Source organism: Bos grunniens, chromosome 16 (genome assembly GCF_055505025.1).
Source record: "Bos grunniens cultivar Pamir isolate PY7600 chromosome 16, Bosgru_T2T1.0, whole genome shotgun sequence".
Lineage (NCBI taxonomy): Eukaryota > Metazoa > Chordata > Mammalia > Artiodactyla > Bovidae > Bos > Bos grunniens.
Window position 1 is genome coordinate 31747488 of NC_141180.1, and position 19741 is coordinate 31767228.

General features: G+C 48.9%; 1 protein-coding gene and 1 long non-coding RNA gene across 5 annotated transcripts in view; one reads left to right on the forward strand and one right to left on the reverse strand.

The window, feature by feature from the left end:
- Positions 1 to 180: 180 nt before the first annotated feature.
- The window catches only part of CEP104 (centrosomal protein 104), a 49576-nt gene continuing 30015 nt past the window's right edge, over positions 181 to 19741 (reverse strand). For all 4 annotated transcript variants that reach the window (XM_086342596.1, XM_086342595.1, XM_086342593.1 and 1 more), the window contains 7 exons: positions 17627 to 17663; positions 17348 to 17414; positions 16205 to 16313; positions 14715 to 14853; positions 14490 to 14557; positions 3390 to 3480; positions 181 to 2532 (listed from right to left, as the gene is read on the reverse strand). In XM_086342596.1, coding sequence (XP_086198722.1) covers positions 2417 to 2532; positions 3390 to 3480; positions 14490 to 14557; positions 14715 to 14853; positions 16205 to 16313; positions 17348 to 17414; positions 17627 to 17663 — 627 coding nt within the window. In that variant the 3' untranslated portion in view covers positions 181 to 2416. The remainder of the gene's footprint in view (positions 2533 to 3389; positions 3481 to 14489; positions 14558 to 14714; positions 14854 to 16204; positions 16314 to 17347; positions 17415 to 17626; positions 17664 to 19741) is intronic.
- LOC147356538 (uncharacterized) lies at positions 4841 to 12161 on the forward strand. The gene is made up of 2 exons (XR_015142787.1): positions 4841 to 4976; positions 10808 to 12161. It is a non-coding gene; the product is annotated as an uncharacterized LOC147356538 (long non-coding RNA).

Genomic DNA, 19741 nt, shown 5'->3' on the forward strand with positions numbered 1-19741 from the left:
ACCCACAAATAACTTATTTTAGGAACTAGACTCCCTCCTGGCAACTTAGTGCCCCCTGCCCCTTGCCCAGCAAACCTCAGCGACTCAGTGGCATCTCAGGGCTGCATCACGCCTGCATGTTTACAGAAGATGTAACTTAACCATAAGCTTTTCAAGTATAGTCTTCAAAGGGACAGAACATTTAGTAATCTTTTTATTATATTCACATGCTCAGGGGGAATTCAACCCTGAGCCCTGAAACAACAACAAAAATATATTACTTAGATGTTTTATAATTTTGGTACCTGAAATAAAGACAAATAGAAAACTATGTCAAAACATTAAAAAGTTGCAAATTTTCATTAAAAGTATTTACATTTGTATTCTAATGCCAAATTTATAGATAATTCTTTTAAATTAGAATACTCTGAAATATGAAAATAATAAATATTGTTAAATAGCCACAACATATTCATGAATGAAATTTCAGTTATTAATTACTGTGCCAAGTTTAGATATTTATGAATGGCCAAGGCAGCTTACAGTTCCTTTTTACTTTTTTATCCTTTATTCTTGGTTCCTTAATAGCATATAACTCTGTAAACCTTTTAAATGGCCACTGATCACTGCCAGGAATCATTTGAACATAAACACACGATTCTTCTGTAATCAGCAAGATCGACCTGTTTTAAATGCAATTAATTTTGTCAATCACTAAAAATTAAGTATTTTTATAAACATCTTTACATTACAATATACAGAAAACATTATATGTATGTTTCTTAGAAGTTTTGATTGGCGAGAAAAGGATAATTTCTTGGTTAACTTTTCTTGTTCTATTTAAAGGATTATTTTATGTATACTTCAGCAATGGGTTAGAAGGTTGTGGCAACACACCTTTTTGAATCAGGAAGAATCATTTTATAATTACCTTGGCATCCATACTCTGCTCTATTGAGTAAAGTTTTACATTATTTCTCCCTCCATACTTTAAAATTTTTTAATAGCGTATATTTTTGAAGGTAATTCTCTTTGTCAGTCTTATTCTGGCTCAGGATTTTGAGTCAACCACATGAGAAAGTATCAGTTCACCACAGACCGACTAGTACAGGTTCACTGTCACTAACTTACCCAGGGAGTACCTTGCTCAAATAGCTATTAGTTTTTCTTTTAAATATTATTATATATTTTGTTAGTTTTCATGGTTTGGAATTAAAATTTCTTACATTAACTGTGCAGTACAAATTTCATCAGTTCCGTGAGTTTCTAGTGGGCATCCTGGAAGCCTACCTGTCACACACTCAGGAGGAAGGTGTACCCCTGGGCACACGGCCGGGCAGGAAGGGCAGGGCTACCTTCTTTGGGTCTCTAGTGGGCTGGGCACCTGGGGACCACAGGCCTGGACACGAAGATGGCCTTTCCAAGCACGTTTTGGACAAACTCTGGCTTTTCCCTACAGCTACCTGGCTCTGGAGCCAGGCAAGCCACTTCCACAGGCTGCAGGGGTTGGGTTGGTTGGGGGCTGGTGAGGAGAGGTTTGGTTTCATCATTTTGCTTGGCTTTTATTAAAGTACGGTATAATGTGTTGGAGAAAAGAACATACAGTTCCAGTTTCCACAGATCCCAGTGGGTCAGTGTGAGGGGCTGGGCAGAGGCTCAGAGGCTCCTCTGAAAGTTACACAGGGTGGGGGTCACTCCATCTGCCCCAGGGGCTTAAGGAAAGGCCTTTCTGACTGACACCTGCTCACATGAGTGCAGGAGCATCAGGGAATGTCTCATATATTTTTAGGGCTTCATGCATGTAAAGAACTTGAAGCCCCCTGAGGAAGGGCCTGCTGTGCAGCCATCAGTATTAACCTCCGATCCCCTTGGGGTGGGGGCCAGCATGGGGCTGGTGGTGTCAAGTGGGCCACGCTCAGAGCACCTGCAGGTGAGAACTGAGGGGACTGGGCAGCGACCTTACTTCTCCACCTTGACCTTACTTGATGCTGCTGTGGACGTGCAGGCTCTGCAGGCTGATGGCTCCCTGACCTTGAGGGGAGGAGTCACAGCCGGGGAGGAGGAGCACAGGGTGGACTCGCAGGCACCAGCCCACCTTGTCCCATCCTGGCCCCGTGAGCCCTGCGAACCGTCCCCCATGCTGAGAGAGACCCACGTGCAAGAGGTTTAGAGGGAGCGAGGACTGGAGAGGTTGCTCTGCATGCGCCTGCCCGGTGCTGCTCTTTCGGCAGAACCATTTCCCTCTGTGACCCTGGGTGGGAGGGCAGAGACCCGATAGCAGAGCCATGGGAGACAGAGCCGCACTCGGGACGGGCACGGCCAGGAGCCTGGGGCAGCAGGGGCGAAGCGGGGGTCAGCACGTCTAGGGATGCTCCGAGGAGACACAGCCATGTCATGGGAGCTGCGCGGCCCCTCTGGAGGTAGGCGCTGCGTCCTGTCACCGCTTCGTGTACGTCCTGCTGGAGCCTTTACTCAGGCCCCCCTTCGGGGTGGGGATCTTGCTTCCCACCTTGGATCCTGAGGTCCCTGCCCTGGTGGCGGCTGGGCCTTTACCTGCAGTGGACATGCAGACACACAGAGTGCGGGGACACGTGTGAGCCAGGGCACAGAGCCCAGTGGCGGTGTGAGTGGCAGGTGTCACAGACACTGGGAGGAGCGGACTACGAGGGGCCCGGACGCACCTACCAGGGGGTCAGCACCATGCATGGCAATCACCCAGCCCGCAGGCGGCAGGGCCACCCACGAGGACACACGTGTGATGGCAGAAGAGGAGGAAGAGCCAGAGGAGCCTGGCGCACGCTTAGAAGGACCAAGCCATACACCTCATTTTCAACTTCAAAGCCTTGGCTCCCAGATGAGAAACCAGAAGCCACGTGGCCAGGGCCCCCCTTCCAGGCTGAGAGGCTGAGGCGGCTCCCCAGCATAGTGGTCCTCACTCACGGTGTGGGGCGCGGGAGGCACCTCGCATCAGTGGTACAGCCAGCCCATCTGCACTGAGCATGGCTCCTCAGGTTCTCATTGATCACGTGCCCCGAAAATAAAAGTCCGGTATCCAATACTCTTTCAGGTCAAGAATAACTTTCTAATGAAAAATACTAACTTTTCTGTAAGGCATTCTAAATCTGACATAAAGTAGCCAAAACTGATTTAGGAATCAGGTCGTGGCGTCATCTGTGGTCTGCTACTGCAGTTCCTGTTTCTGGACACTGGTGTGGGTGGTCTGGAGGGACACCAAGCCTTGAGTGTGCCTGTGAACACCCGCGGTTTGAGTTGTCAACTCCCTGAGCACCACCACGGAGTCTGGGGGAAGCAGGGTCACAAGAGGGCCTTTAGCCAGAGCCTGTGCTGCAGCATGACGACCCTGCCTGCCAGGGACCCAGGGGCAGGGCCGAGACCGCGCGGGCACTTACCCGGTGGCAGCACGGGCGTTCTGTGAAGCACATGCGTCCGGCGAAGGTTCATGGTGCAGCCGGCGGGGCCCATGAGGTGAGCCTTCCACGCCTGAAGTGAGAGGCATGCAGTGTGGCAACCAGGCCACCAGAGGGGCCACCAAGATGACCAAACCAGAGGCAGTTACTACACATGGCAGTCTCAGGGGGTTCCCGAGCTCTGGGTGTGTCCTGCCCTGAGCCCCTGAGCACGATGATCCCAGAGCACCCGTGACTTGTGAGCTTCTAAGATACTGGCCCGCACGTCACATGCCTCCTGACTCTTGCATGGCTGAGCACCATGTGCTGAGGCCGCTGTCACACATGTGCGATGATGCAGGGGGGAGGGGCTGAAGGAGGCCCTGCCAGCAAGGAAGCGGGACCTCGGTCCTACAACCAGTAAGAAAAGGGTGCTGCCAGCGCCTGGAATGGGCCAGGAAACTCCTCCCCAAGTCGGGCCCACAGATGACAGTGTGGCCAGGCCGACACTGTAAGTGCAGCGCTTTGAGACCTCGAGCAGAGGACCCAGCCAGGCCGTGCCTGGACTTCTGACCCGCAGAAACTGTGACAGAATAACGGGTGTTCAAGCTTGTTGGCGGGTGGAGACTGGTTAAGAAAATATAGAGGAAACAGAGGAAAAAGGAGCATAGCCTGCTGCTGCCTCACCACGTGGCCTGAGGCAGGTGCCGTCCCCTCCAGGCCGGAGTTGGAGTGGTGGCGGGGGCAAGAGGGGCAGAGGTCACTGCAGATGCCAGCACTGCTCAGAGCAGGAGGCTGGCTGGTCTTGAGAGGGTAACAGGCAGGAAGGCCAGGGGTCTCCAAATAGAGGAAATAGCCTGCAAGTGTCAGACATTTTTCTCTCTCTTAAGCGGCAGGAGGAAACAAACTAGCAATATTTTTTCCTTCTCTATACAAATTTAAAGGGAGGTTTCTCTTAAAATATTGTGTTGCCATAATGACACCCGGCTTCGCCTGAAGTTAGCTATTCTCAAGTCTAGAGATAACCAATGCCTTTTTCTTATGGAAATGTTTGTCTTAAGCTATGCTAATGTACTATGCCTTTACCCCAAACTCTGTCTCCAAGTCGGTTCCGCCTCTTGGCCCAGAACCTACTTGACAAACCAGTATGGATATTGTTCCCCTAATCTATGTAAATGAAACTATATGTATGGTGGTCTGCCCTTCTTCAAGATTCAAGTTAATCATTTTATGGCCCAGGATAAACCATTTATCCCAAAATGCATCTTATGGGTGAGGGGCCTGGTGCCATTCTGAATTTTAAGATATTCCTTTCTTTCATTAACAGACTGCTAGTGACTATATAACATCCAGCTAAAGACTAGCAGGGGGGTACTCTTTCTGCCCCCTTCTGATGCCTATGTCAGAAGCTTTCTCTATCTCCTTTATACTTTAATAAAACTTTATTACACAAAAGCTCTGAGCAATCAAGCCTCGTCTCTGGCCCCGGATTGAATTCTTCTCCTCCGGGGGCCAAGAATCCTGGTGTATTCGCGTGATTCAACAACAACCTTTCATCTTGCGGGCTCGTCCGGGATCCTTCAGGACAAGGTAAGGATGCTTGGAGCTTTAGTTCTTTATTCTCTTAGCGAACACGTTTTCTGCTGTGCTTTACTAACTCAACCGTGTGCTTGTGTGAATGAATGACATGCCCTGCGTAAAACAAGTAAGGAGCCCTGCTCTGCAGTTCCACGGTGATCTCATACGGCTTATGGCAGAAACCTGTCGGGGCGTTATACCGACCTGCCAATGCCAAGAGGCACCCAATGTCTCCTTCGGGAACTGACCAGAAATGGGCAAAGCGTGTGGACCGAACTCTCCTTTCTCGGTCAAACTTTTCGGTCTCTTTGACCATTTCATAACGCCTTGGGAATTAGAAGTACTAACCTAATCTATTGGATCATAGACTTTCAAGGGACTTGTGATCTATACTGTTACTGTGTACTGTGGCTTAGGTCCCAAACTTGGATTGGTAGTCAAGAAAGTGTCTAGCCTCGCTAGGAATCGAAAGTTCGGAAGCTAGATGGAGCTCTAGCTCCCAGAACATCTCTGAGGTTAAAGGTTACTCAGATTGGGACTGCGATGGGTTTTTTTCCTTTGGTAATGCCGGCTCTTAGTGGATCAGAGGAGGCTGTTATACTGGTGTGGTGATGCTTGGAAAGAACATCTCAGTTTTATGTTCGCGTCGGTCTTATTGTGGTCAGGAAATACTCAGGGTCGTGCACAGGCACTCAGGTGACGAATGTTTCCCCCGGTAGTCTTAGCTTGGGAGGCATTCCGGAAGGTTACTCTGATTCACCCCGGGTGACATCAGAGGCAAGCAAGGTTAAGGGTGAAGAGCTGGACGTCAAGTAGGGATGCTATCAAGTCTACCCCTGGTACATCCCCACCCCATCTTGGTGGTAGAACCGGGAGGGACGAGTACGGCCCCTGCGTCGGTAAGGGACAGACTAAGTCCGACCAGGAAAAAAAAGCTTTTGGTGTAACGTCTGTCTACACCCCCATCTAGAGCAGGGAGGGACGCCTCCGGTAGAAAAAATGGCGCTGGTCGCTTTTTTTCTCTCTTACAGATGGGAGCTAACAATTCCAGCCTCACTCCTTTGAACTGTATCCTGAAAAACTGGGATAGATTTGATCCCCAGGGCTTAAAGAAGACACACCTGGTCTTCCTATGTGATACTGCATGGCCACGGTATCCATTGGAGGACGGCGAACGGTGGCCAGTTGGAGGGTCTCTTAAGTATAATACTGTTCTACAATTAGACCGGTTCTGTAAGGAACAAGGGAAATGGGTAGAAGTAGCATATGTGTTGCCCTTTTTCTCTCTGTGAAATATGCCAGACTTATGTCCTAAGGGTATAGATTTGGGCGTGAAATCTTCAGCTCCCTCCTGTCCTCTTACTTTGCCCCCATACCGGGGACTCCAAACTGGGATTCAAACTGCCCACATGGAGGTCCAAACAACTCCTGTCTCAGTACGACCTCAGACTACTCTGGTTTCAGTAGAAACTCAGACCATTGAAGTAAGCGATGAGATGGAGGACAGGAGACAAAGAGAAGAGGAAAAACAGGTTTCTCCAATCTATCCCTGGGATCATATGCGCAGAGCAGCCAGAGAGACTGAGGAACAGCCACACAAGCTGTTGCCTCTTTATGAAACACCCACCGGGAGAAATAATCAGTCTGTGAGAGTTAATAAGCCTTTTTCTTATCAAGAAATACAAAGAATCAAGGAGGATCTGGGAGACTATTTAGAGGACCCAGAAAAATATATCAGAGCTTTTAAAGGTGTTACTTTGCTTTATGATCTCACTTGGAAGGATGTGATGTATATCTTGGGACAAACGCTGACTCCTGAGTCAAAGACTCGAGTTTTGGGAAAAGCGGTTGCTTATGGAGATGAGTGGCTTGGTAATGAATCAGTAGGGAAGAGGGAGAACGAGATAGCGGCCCTCCCCACTGGGAATCAGGCGGTCCCAACTATAGAACCAGACTGGGACTACAACACAGCTAAAAGAAGATGGGATCAGAGTCATTTTGTTAGATGTATTCTTGAAGGACTTAGGCAGGCGCGTTCTAAGCCTTTAAACTATGGCAAATTGGCAGATATAGAACAGGAAGAGAAAGAAGCTCCTGGTAAATTCCTAGATAGACTGAGAGAAGGCCTTCGCAGATTCACTGAGATTGATCCCGAAAGTGAAGAGGGAAAAGTGATCTTAAAAGATAGATTTCTTACTCAGTCGGCTCCAGATATCCGCCGTAAGCTATTAAAACAGGCGTATGGACCAAATCAGTCTTTAGATACTCTGTTACAACTGGCTCAGACAGTCTATTATGGTAGGAAATATGAAGAAAAGAAAGAAAGACAAAAAAAGACAAAGGAAAAGGCGGAAGCCTTCGCCATGGCTATGAAAAACGTTCTTAAACAGCCTGAGAAAAATGCCCAGAGGGGCCCAGGTGAAAAGGGATGGGCTTGCTACTGCTGTGGAAAGGAGGGGCACCTCAAGCGAGATTGCCCTCAGGCATCTAAGCCGCCCCCGGCTCCATGTCCGGTCTGCAAAGGACCACACTGGAAGAGAGACTGCCCCCAGAGGCGTAGGTCTCCGGGGTCGGACTCTCAAGACAATCAGACTGAAGGTGCCCGGGGGTCCCCACACAAGCTCCCGTCCTAATTACACCTGAGGAACCCCGGGTATTAATAGTTGTGGGGGGCCAATCCGTCGATTTCCTTTTAGATACTGGGGCAACTTATTCTGTGCTTACTGAAGCCCCTGGCCCACTTTCTTCCCGATCCGCTTCCGTAATGGGACTGTCTGGACAAGCCAAAAGGTATTATTTCAGTTATTCTTATCTTGCAACTGGGATTCTGTGCTGTTTTCACACGAGTTTCTGATTGTGCCAGAATCTCCCTCACCCCTTTTGGGAAGAGATATACTGAGCAAGGTCCATGCCTCTGTTTTCATGAATATGGAGCCCTCCCTTTCTCTCCCTTTAGTTGAACAAAATGTAAATCCTAGAGTATGGGCTGATGGAAAATCTGGGTCGAGCACAAAATGCTATTCCTGTAGTTGTTAAGCTCAAAGACCCACACGTATTTCCACATAAGAAGCAGTATCCACTGAAACCTGAAGTTAAAGAAGGGTTAAAACCCATCATCGAAAATTTAAAGGAACAGGGACTATTAATTCCCTGTAACAGTCCTTGCAACACTCCCATTTTGGGTATAAAGAAATCAAATGGTAAATGGAGACTAGTTCAAGATTTACGAATAATAAATGAGGCTATAGTTCCTTTACACCCCGTGGTGCCTAATCCTTATACTCTATTGTCTGAAATTCCTGAACGGGCCAAATATTTCTCAGTAATTGATTTAAAGGATGCCTTCTATTCAGTGCCTTTGGCGGAAGAAAGTCAATTCCTATTTGCCTTTGAAGACCCTACGCAGCCAGCTTCTCAGTTAACCTGGACAGTTTTGCCCCAGGGATTTCGTGACAGTCCTCACTTATTTGGACAAAGTTCGTCACGGGATTTACAAAACTTTAACAGCTCTGAAGCAGTGGTGTTACAATATGTAGATGATATTTTGCTCTGTGCTGAGACAGAGGAAGCTTGTTCGCGAGCCTCAGAAGATTTCTTAAACTTTCTGGCAGGCTGTGGTTACAAGGCATCAAGAGAAAGGGCTCAGCTTTGTCAACAATGGGTTAGATATCTGGGCCTAATCATATCAGAAGGGACTAGGGCCATAGGCCCTGAGAAAATTAAACCTATACTAAATCACCCCCTTCCTATGACTTTAAGACAATTGAGAGGATTTTTGGGAATCACAGGTTACTGTCGCATTTGGATTCCGGGTTATGGGGAACTTGCCCGGCCTTTATATAAACTTATAGCTGAAACTCAGCAGGCCCAAACCGACAAACTGGTTTGGTCTCCAGAAACTCAAAAGGCTTTTAAGGTTCTTCAGACTGCTCTCCTGCAAGCTCCAGCTCTGAGCTTGCCCACAGGGTCAGAATTTAATTTGTTTGTCACTGAAAGAAAAGGTGTGGCATTGGGAGTTTTGACACAACCCCGAGGGTCTCACCAACAACCTATTGCTTATCTAAGCAGAGAATTAGATGTAGTTGCATGTGGGTGGCCCCACTGCCTAAGAGTAATTGGGGCAACGGCTTTATTAGCACCTGAAGCTTTAAAAATAATTAATGGACGAAACCTTACTGTACTGACTTCTCATGATGTGAGTGGAATCTTAAATTCTAAGGTTAATATTTGGATGACAGACAGTAGGCTTCTTAAGTATCAGTCATTGTTGTTAGAAGGACCAGTAACTAAGCTTAAAGTTTGTGGAAATTTAAATCCTGCCACTTTCCTTCCTGAGAAGGAAAATGAAACACCTGATCACGATTGTTCTCAATTCCTAACCTTAAACTATGCAGCTCGGGAGGATCTAAAGGATATCCCATTAGACAATCCTGACATGGAAATATTTACAGATGGCAGTTCTTTTGTTCAGGATGGAAAGCGTAAAGCAGGTTACGCCGTGGTGACTGCTGAACATTTAACTGCTATATATTGTCCTAAAGAAGTAGCTGTTATGCACTGCAAAGGGCACAGCAGGGATGGGAGTAAAATAGCCGAAGGTAATCATCTGGCTGACTGTCAAGCCAGAAAAGCGGCACTTTACGAAACCCCTTCACTACAGACGCCTTTGATCTGGACAGGTCCTGTGGAACAGGAAAGACCACAATATACTGAGGAAGAATTAAAAAGATATGAGAAACGAGGAGCAAAGATTACTGATAAAGGATGGTTACAGTCCGAGGATGGACGATTAATAATTCCTGAAAATGCTCAGTGGAAAATTCTTAAGGGTTTACATCAGAGTTTTCATTTGGGTGCTGAGAGTACTTACCAAATGGTTTCTCATTTGTTTGAAGGTAAAAATGTAATGAAAACTTTAAAAAATATTATCAAAAGGTGTGAGATTTGTCAAAAAAATAACCCAAAGACTGAAAAGTTAGCAAAATCTGGATTACAACGAAGTGGGAAGTATCCTGGAGAGGATTGGGAAATTGATTTTACTCATATGCCAAAAGCTAATGGATATTCTTGCTTACAAGTTTGGGTAGATACCTTTACTGGATGGATTGAGGCTTTTCCCTGTCGTAGTGAACAGGCTAAGGAGGTTATAAAGATTTTAATTCATGAAATTATCCCCAGGTTTGGGCTGCCACGGAGCCTTCAGAGTGACAATGGCTCCGCCTTTAAAGCTGCTGTAACTCAGGGGGTATCTAAAGCTCTAGGAGTAGAATATCACTTACACTGTTCCTGGAGACCCCAATCCTCCGGGAAAGTTGAAAAAGCTAATGACATTATCAAAAGGCATCTGCGCAAATTAACTCAAGAGACGCAGGACAAATGGATTAAAGTCCTACCCATAGCTTTAATGAGGGCTCAAACTACTCCAAAAAAAGAGGGACTGTCCCCCTTTGAATGTATTTATGGAAGGCCTTTCTTACGCACAGACATTGTTATAGACCCTGAAGCCTTGGAATTAACTAATTATGTAACTCAGCTCTCAGCTTTTCAACAGATGTTAACAGAGCTCCGGGAGAAGACTTCTGACCCAGCCTCCGAGTCAAGCAGGCTTCTATTTGAGCCAGGAACCGAGGTCCTCATAAAAACAGTGGGATCTGGGGGGCCATCCCTCGAGCCTCTCTGGGAAGGTCCTTACCAGGTTATTCTTTCCTCTCCCACAGCTGTCAAAGTGCCAGGAATTGATTCGTGGGTACATCATACTCGAGTTAAGAGGTGGCACCCTGACCAAAATTAAGTGACTTCATTTTATGTCTTTACTTTCTATGCTCTGACTTTGTACCTTTTAGATGGGCCTGATAACCTATGTGAGCTTACTTCTGCTGACTCCAAATATCCTGAGTCTGCCGTTGGATCCTCAAGACAATATATTCCTGTCCTGGGCTCACTCCTATGCTGCATTCCACAATCGGTCTAACTGCTGGGTCTGCGGAGCGCTCCCCTCTTTGTCAGTGGAAGGCTTCCTGTGGTGGACATCCCCACTTCAAGAAAAAGACTTTCTCCAAGTCTGTGAATACCTTCGACAACAATCACATGCGATGCCTCTTCGTCATCTGATGACATCTACCAACCCTAAAATGGACTGGTACAACACTTTGTACTCTAACTATGGACATAATGTGACTTTTAATTTTGATTATACATTGTCTCGGTTCAATGACTATTTTGCTACATATAAGGTAAATAGGTCTAGATCTAATGGCTTTTTACCTGACGTTTATCAAATATGGGATGAGGTTACATGGCTAACTCCTGAAAAAGGACGTTTAATATCTACTGCCTCTATATGCTGGGAACAAACAGAGCCGTCCCCAAAAGTTAGCCAACAACTTAATTACAATGATTGGAAACAAATGGGATATTTGTCTCAGGAAACATGCAATGTAATCATTCCCGTGTTTTCCAATCCCAGTTCAGGTTCTCCCTTTGTCTGGCCAGGCACGAATTGGGACTGGATATCTCAGTCGCGCTGGCTTGCTCCAAACGGGACTTATTGGATATGTGGCTCTTACCTATGGGCATGGCTCCCCCCTGGTTGGATAGGGAGATGCACCCTGGGTCTAGCCTTTACTCATGGCTTTATATTTTCAGAGCTTCCAGAAAAGCCTGCTAATTTACCCCACCTTAGAACTCGGTGGGCAAGGTCTGTATTTTATTGGAATGATTATTTGGCTGCAGCGTTTGTTCCCTCTTTGGGAACTACAGATGTTATGTTACGAGTGGATGCTTTGACTAATTTTACTCAACAGGCATTACAAGATTCTCAAAAGGCTACTTCAGCTCTTAATGCTGAACAAGCACAAATTAGAAAGGTGGTTTTACAAAACAGATTGGCTCTAGACATTCTGACAGCTGCACAAGGAGGAACTTGTGCCATTATTCATACCCAATGCTGTACATACATACCTGATATGAGCACGAATGTTACTCATTTTACTAACCACATAAACAAGATGATTAGGGCCATGGACACTCCTGAAGCCTCAATTGCTTCACTTTAGAAAACGTTAACTAATTCCCCATGGTGGACAACTATCTTAATTACGATAATTCTGGTTGTTTTGTTCTTGCTGTTTGCTCCCTGCATCTGTAATTGTATAACTAGATTTGTTTCTAGCCGCATAAAAGCTTTTAAGTTACAAATGGTTGCTCAAACTCCTGCTACTACTGTAGCTTCCTCCAGCTACTATTTGGGGCCCCTGGATCAGATATCCTCAATATGAGGATTAGGAGAATATGTTGCCTCACCAATTTAGGGACAACGCCCCTTGTCAGCTCGGAAGTAGTTATGGAATGAGAACGACGCCCCTTTTCCCTAGGCAACATAATTCTCCTAAAAGAAAAGGGGGGAATGAGAGGGTAACAGGCAGGAAGGCCAGGGGTCTCCAAATAGAGGAAATAGCCTGCAAGTGTCAGACATTTTTATCTCTCTTAAGTGGCAGGAGGAAACAAACTAGCAATATTTTTTTCTTCTCTATACAAATTTAAAGGGAGGTTTCTCTTAAAATATTGTGTTGCCATAATGACACCCGGCTTCGCCTGAAGTTAGCTATTCTCGAGTCTAGAGATAACCAATGCCTTTTTCTTATGGAAATGTTTGTCTTAAGCTATGCTAATGTACTATGCCTTTACCCCAAACTCTGTCTCCAAGTCGGTTCCGCCTCTTGGCCCAGAACCTACTTGACAAACCAGTATGGATATTGTTCCCCTAATCTATGTAAATGAAACTATTTGTATGGTGGTCTGCCCTTCTTCAAGATTCAAGTTAATCATTTTATGGCCCAGGATAAACCATTTATCCCAAAATGCATCTTATGGGTGAGGGGCCTGGTGCCATTCTGAATTTTAAGATATTCCTTTCTTTCATTAACAGACTGCTAGTGACTATATAACATCCAGCTAAAGACTAGCAGGGGGGTACTCTTTCTGCCCCCTTCTGATGCCTATGTCAGAAGCTTTCTCTATCTCCTTTATACTTTAATAAAACTTTATTACACAAAAGCTCTGAGCAATCAAGCCTCGTCTCTGGCCCCGGATTGAATTCTTCTCCTCCGGGGGCCAAGAATCCTGGTGTATTCGCATGATTCAACAACAACCTTTCAGTCTCCACAAGGAGGGGGCTGGTCGCCTAAGACAGTGGCAGCACAAGGTGACGACAACTAAGCAGAGCCACCTAACCTCTAGCTGAACAGGGACCGAGGAAAAGTGCACACATTTGAGAGCTGCCTACATGTAAGGAAAAAATTAAGCCATTAAAAACCCTTGTTCTGTAAGAGGAGGGATAGGGAGCAGGGGCAGGCTGGCAGCTTCTGCCTGGTCTTCTCTGAATTGGCCTCATTTTACAGACATCAGAACCATCTAAGTACCTTATATAATTGCAGAACTTGATTTTGAAAACTGCCAGGACCTGCACATAAACTGAGACAATGAGGCTGAACTGTCACCAGCCGGGGTACAGCAAGTGGAGTGACTCCAGTGCCCTGAGGCAGATGCTGGAGCCCACGTCTCCAGGGGGCAGAGGGACAAGAGGAGCTGGGGTGGCCAGCGTCACCCTGCCCAACGACCGGGGACCCTGGGGCCGAGACGTGCCCACTGTGTGACGGCTGGATGGGCATCTCTGGGGGCTTTGGGAACTAATTCTCGGGAGGATGGAAAGAGACTCTGTCCTGAGACCCATGGGGTTAAAGCAACCCCTGCAGCTCAGACTCTGAATCAGCAATGTCATTGTGAACTTTCATGGATTTATCTCGACGTTTTCCCGGCTCTGTCTGCAGAGAGGCTCAGAAGGGTACTGGCCCACAAGCACAGAGCACCCAAGGGGGTCACAGAAGGTCATTTCCAGTGAAGGGAACCAGGAAGGGAAGGCTTGGTCGGAGCCAGGAGGCTCTGCGTCGCCAGGGCCCACTCACACTGCCAGGCGCCCATCTGCAGAGGCCCCACCGGCCAGAGGCTGGCTCATCCACACACTGCGAAGCACTGTGATGCCCACACAGCTGAACATATCCCATAGCCTAAAGCCATGGGTTCACAATGATGCTAAGATCCAGACAAACAAATAAGCTACCGCCAGAAGATGCTGGGCACACAGCTAGTTATTCTGAAAACTAGCTGACAATGGAAAGGGAAGGAGTAAACCTTCAAGTACCTCCCACACACAGCCAGACCCATGGCCAGGAGGGCAGAGCCGCCTCCCTGAGAGCTCACAGATGTTCTGGGGTGGGGGGCACGGCATAGAAACCTGGAGACAGAGCTCCAGAACCACCTCTTCCTGACACCCTGTCTCTGCGCTGGCCCAGCACTATAGCAGCCTCGATACCGACACTCGAGGTGCCTGGTCGCCACCCCCACTTCAGCCTCTCCCCCAGTCCCAGTCCCACACCAGCCCTTTCCCACATCAGTCCCCTCCCCCACACCAGTCCCTCGCCATGTCAGCCACCGTCCCACGTCAGCCCCCTCCCCATCACCCCTCACCTCTTCTCCGGGGCTGAAGTTCTCATGGCACAGAGGACACCGGTTTGCCAACTTCTCTGATTTGGCGGCTGAATGAATTTGAACGAAACAAGGATTTCTGGTTACTCCTGCGGGTCGTTGATAGGGCACCAGTGGCACTGGCAGACGTGGGACCTGACCCCCAGCCCTGCATCTGGGCCCCTGGGGATGACACAGTTTGGGGTCTCGAGGTCTGAGGGCACTCACGGTTACAGTCTCTGGTTTTGACGTGTCTGGGCAGCTCCTCCTTTGAAACAGCCTCGCTGCAGCGGTAACACCTCCCAAAGCCGTCCTTCTGGTCACACTCGGTCAGCAGGTGCTCCGTCAGGCTGGAAATCTCCACCACCTGCAGAAAGAGGACATGCCACGTGGCTAAGCGCAAGGTGGGGTGCTGTCCCGGCCCCTGCGAGAGCGCTGCTTCCTGAGGCAGACGCCTGCCTGTCACCTCCGTGGTCATTTAGGGTACTTTGCTGAAGACCCCTTCCCTGCCCGTGCTTGTCATGTGACGCCAGGAGCATCTGGAGGCCATGGCTGGGGCGGGCAGGGGATGTGAGGGTTCACCCCACAACCCTAACCCTAACCTGAACCTGAAGAGCTCAAAGGCTCTACGTGAGGCCTGGGGTTCCATCCTGGCTCTCGGCCGTTTCTAAGAATATGCTGGAAACACAGGAAGAGACCCTTTCGCCACTGGGACACCTTTGCCAGGAGCAGCTGACATGCACCCGAGAGCTTCACCCCACAGACTGGCGTACTGCTCAGGAGAGAGGGGCTCTCAGAGTGGGATCTGTCTTCCGTGCTCCCCTCTGCAAGCTGGAGAGCCTTGAGGACAGACAGGGGAGGGGTTCTCTCCTGCTTCTCCTCCTCTGTCTGAGCAGGGCCGGCTCCATCACAGGAGATGAACGATGGGGGTGCGGGAAGCCTGCCTGAACAGGATGTGAAAAGTCTTAGCCCTGAAAGGGACCAACAGGGAGGACAACATTAAAACAAAAAGCTCCCGCGCGTCAACGAAAACGCTGGACACGGCGGGCACCGCACATCCAAGTGTGTCAGGGATGACCACACATCAGTGACGATGAGACAGCCAGTTCAAGAGCCGGCGAGACACCGGAAGTGCTTTGCAAAGAGGGAGCAGCAGGCCAACAAGGGACGCGGCTCCCCCTCAGTTTCATCAGGAAAGCGAAATGGGGCACACGGTGGGTGGCACGGCTCTGCAGGGAGGGCTCACTGGACGTGGGCCACTCTGTGACCCCACGAGGGCCCTCGAGGTGTGCACCCAGAAAGGTGCATCCACACGCACAGAAGATGCACACGAGAGAGGCCCAGCAACGCTCTTCCTCAGTCTCAACCCCGCCACACGCAGGGAAAGGATGGATAAACTGTACATTCAGACAATGGAATGCCGCAAACAAACCCCAAACGCAGCACAGGAGTCCACTTCCATAAAATTCAACAAGCAAGAAGCAGGAATGAGGACAGTGAGGAGTGGAGGGGTCCGTGGGGTATGTGTCCTGGTGGTGATTACTCTGAGGTATCTACTTTGTGCTAATTCAGGAGCTGAAACACCTACGGCGTGTATACACTTACACATGCGTTACACTTTAAAAACTAAGAAAAATCAACCCCAACTAAACAGAGTGCTTTACATTCAATGATTCCCCCCAGCTTTCCTCTGAAAACACTAAGGCTCTGTGCCTGACCTGTCTGCAGTGCTCGCATCTCGTCAGCATGAGGCAGCGCTTCCAGTAGTGGAGGTCCAGGCCTTCTTCTGTGAAGGACTCACTCCTCTCCCCACAAAAAATACACAAACTGAAACGAGACAGAAAGGTCAGAAGCCAGGCCCAGGTTTAGGCTGGCCATCCCCACTCCGCACGCTCGCAGGAGCTTCGTGACCTCCAGACCACAGCCAGTAGCCACGGTCCCGGTTCCGAGTGGGCTGCAGCTGGACCTGGAGGCAGGGCCACACCTCACCAGAGGGTCCTCAGGGACGGCCGGATGGCTCCTTATTACAGATGTAAAAAAAGGCTTCACCATGCGGGCGTCTGAGATAAACTAGCTTAGGATCCCTCTGAATTCTGTCAGTGTCATCAAGTAGAAAGGATATTTTAAGTCACAAAAAAAGAGTAGACTCTGTGTGTGTGTGTGTGTGTGTGCGCGCGCGCGTGCGCGCACGCTTGCACTCTGTAGCGTTTGACTCTGCAATCCCATGGACTGTAGCCTGCCAGGCTCCTCGATTCTCCAGGCAAGAATACTAGAGTGGCTTGCCACTTCCTATTCCAGGGGATCTTCCTGACCCTGGGGATGAACCTGCGTCTCCTGCACTGCAGGCAAGCTCTTCACCACTGTACCACCAGGGAAGCCCTGAGTAGACCAAGACCTTTCTCTTAAATTCCTCGTAGATTTGTCTCGGCCACTGGACAGGAAAAAGCATTTTGCTCCTGTAAAATGAGCCTGACTATATTCAACACCCTGTGATAAACCATAATAGAACAGAATTTGAAAAACAATGTGTATACATGTGTAACTGAGTCACTGTGCCATACAACACAAATTCATACATTGTCATCAACAGCACTTCCATAAAACATCAAAAAAGTTTTTTGAGTCTGTGACAGGCCTTTTGACAAATAGGCTGTTCACTTCTGTTGGGGAAGAAAGGGAAGGTTATCCTGACTCAGCTGATGCTGCCTGGTTTGGAGGCCTTTTCTGAGCTTCTGAAGTCACTGAAAAGAGCCGATCAGTTCGCGGAACCCTAATGAGCCGGGAGAATATTATGTCTCACAGTGCTTTCATGGTTGGTCCCTCTAATCACCCCACAGTGGGTCAGAGGTGGCTCTACTCACTTGTCTAAATAGTGGTTATCTGGAATTTCTGGAGCGTTTGGTGGGGCCACTTTCCTTTCTTGAGTGTCTAAAGAAATTAGAAAGTGATTTAAGTAACTTTTTGTAGAAAACTACTTTCAAAGTTTTAGTAACCAGCCGGATATGAAATACAGTTTAAAAGTACAAGTTAGTAACAGGCAATGCTTTACACTTGGCTCTGCGGCGTCTGGGATGAAGATGTTTGCTGAATATACAGAGGTGGTTTCAATGCAGAATTTTCATGATGTACATTCTACGTACCCTGGTTCTTGGCCTTTGTAGCTTCACTCTCTTTTTCCTAAAACACAAAGACAGAAGGCTCAGGTCAGGCGGCTGCAGTGCCTATGAGAGTCTATCCAGGATGCAGTGTGATCCTCAAGAGTGACCTCAGGGTCTGAGGCAGAATTTCCATCCGCAAACAACACATTTGTCTGAAAGAGTCGCCCACACTTGACCTTACACCATCTCCTTTGTCCTGCTCCCCCATGGCCCCTCCCTCGGGGCTCCTGCCCTGTCTCCACGGAAACCAGTCTTTGTCAAGGCCACTTAACTCTCCTCTGGGTCACCTGCTCACCACTGGTGTCCCCCGTGGGACATTCTGTGGGCTCCCAGTGGCATGTGGCTCCCCAGCCCGCTCCTCTAGGCCCTTCTTAGTTGGGCTCCCAGGGTGTCCCCTGCTCCTCTGGGACTCAGTCCACCCCATCTGTACAGATCCTGAGGGTGCCCTTGTCCAGTTCCAGGCTGGACACCCACCTCTGTGCTCATGACCTGAATGTCTGTCCTGTCAGCTGGCCTCTCTGCTGCTCAGAACGTACTCAGGCCTCTGATGTCACGTGAACGTGACTTACCCAGACCAAACTCCTGCTCCCACCCCCCCGCCCTGTGCTCCCCCCGTGCCCGTGCCCTCGCAGCCTCTGGCGTGGAGCCCAGCACAGTCAGGAAACTTGGACACGTCACGCCTCCCTCCTCTCCCCATGTGGCCTGGCCCCGGCCCATCAGCCAGCCTGCAGGCTCTGCTTTCACACACCTGGATGCCTGCCCTTGTCACCACCTCAAGCACAGGGGCCAGAGGGACCCATCATGCCCTAGTAAGGGATTCACTTCTGCTCAAAAGCCCTGGTGGCTTCTGTGTCAGCATCCAGGAGCTCCTCCCACCCTAGGCTTTCCTCTCGCACCAGCCAGTCTGCTCGACGTGAGCTGCTAGACCTGCCAGCCTGGGCTGCCCTGGCCCAGGGGAAGGGAGTCTCTCGAGGGCTTGCAGTTTGGCTGCAGCCTGGGCTGCCCTGGCCCAGGGGAAGGGAGTCTCTCGAGGGCTTGCAGTTTGGCTGGAGAGCAGGGATGGGCCGGCCCCCGATCCGTGGCCTGAGTGCATGCACAGACACTGTTGTGACAGCAGGAATCACAGTTTACCTGACAGCGAGGGACTTCTCTCAAACTTCAGTTCTGAACACAAAACCACACAAACACTATTCTGGGCTAGGGACAGACTTAATAGATTGATGTTGAACTTGCGAATGGGGTTCACATGATTTATACATGTATCTAGAGAAGGTAAACTTATAGATGGGTTCTAGGTAATGGTGGGTTAGTACACTTTGCAGGGAAACAAATTATGCCAAAAGTGAAATTTTAGTTATAAATTTTACCTTAATCTATGCTTTGAACAGATTAGAAAACTGATTAATAATTTACATCTTTTCCCTAAAACTCAGGAGCAATCAGGCGATTTAAAAATATTCTGCCATTCTCAAAAGTTTTGGAGACAGCTGGTGGTGGTGGTGGTGGTGGTTACACAATGAGGTGAATATGCTTAAAGGCACAGAACTGGAACCTTAAAAATGGTGAAAATGGTAAAATTTATATATATTTTATAATAATAAAAACTAAAAAAAATTGTCATCCTCCTGTGAGACGCCATGAGCAGTCATCTCAGGACAAGGACAGGGGCCCATGCAGTGTGGTCCTGGGGCACCTCTGGAGCCCAGGAAGGGTGGGTGCACTGCGAGTGCTCAGCAAACACTGAAGGACAGAGGAGCCAGTGAGGGTGCTCCGGGGGAGGCGGGGGATGGGTACCTTCGTGCCGTGACCACAGGGACACAGCCTGTGACCTCAGCAAGCCCCCACAGGCACTGTGACAGGGGCCACGGTGGCAACATGGAAGGGGCGGAACTCGGCCACCTCCAGCTCCTGACCTCGTGTGAGCACTTAGCTTTCTGCACGGTTTCTTCATCTGTATCATCGTGCTGGGAAAAAGCAGCAGCAGCCTGGCCTGCTCCAGGAGGCCTCAGGGGCTGCTGACTGTCCAGGAAGGTCCCTCATGGGCACGGGCCTCCTCCCTGTTCCCGCCAGGTGGCCGTGTTTCTGCTCTTTTCATGG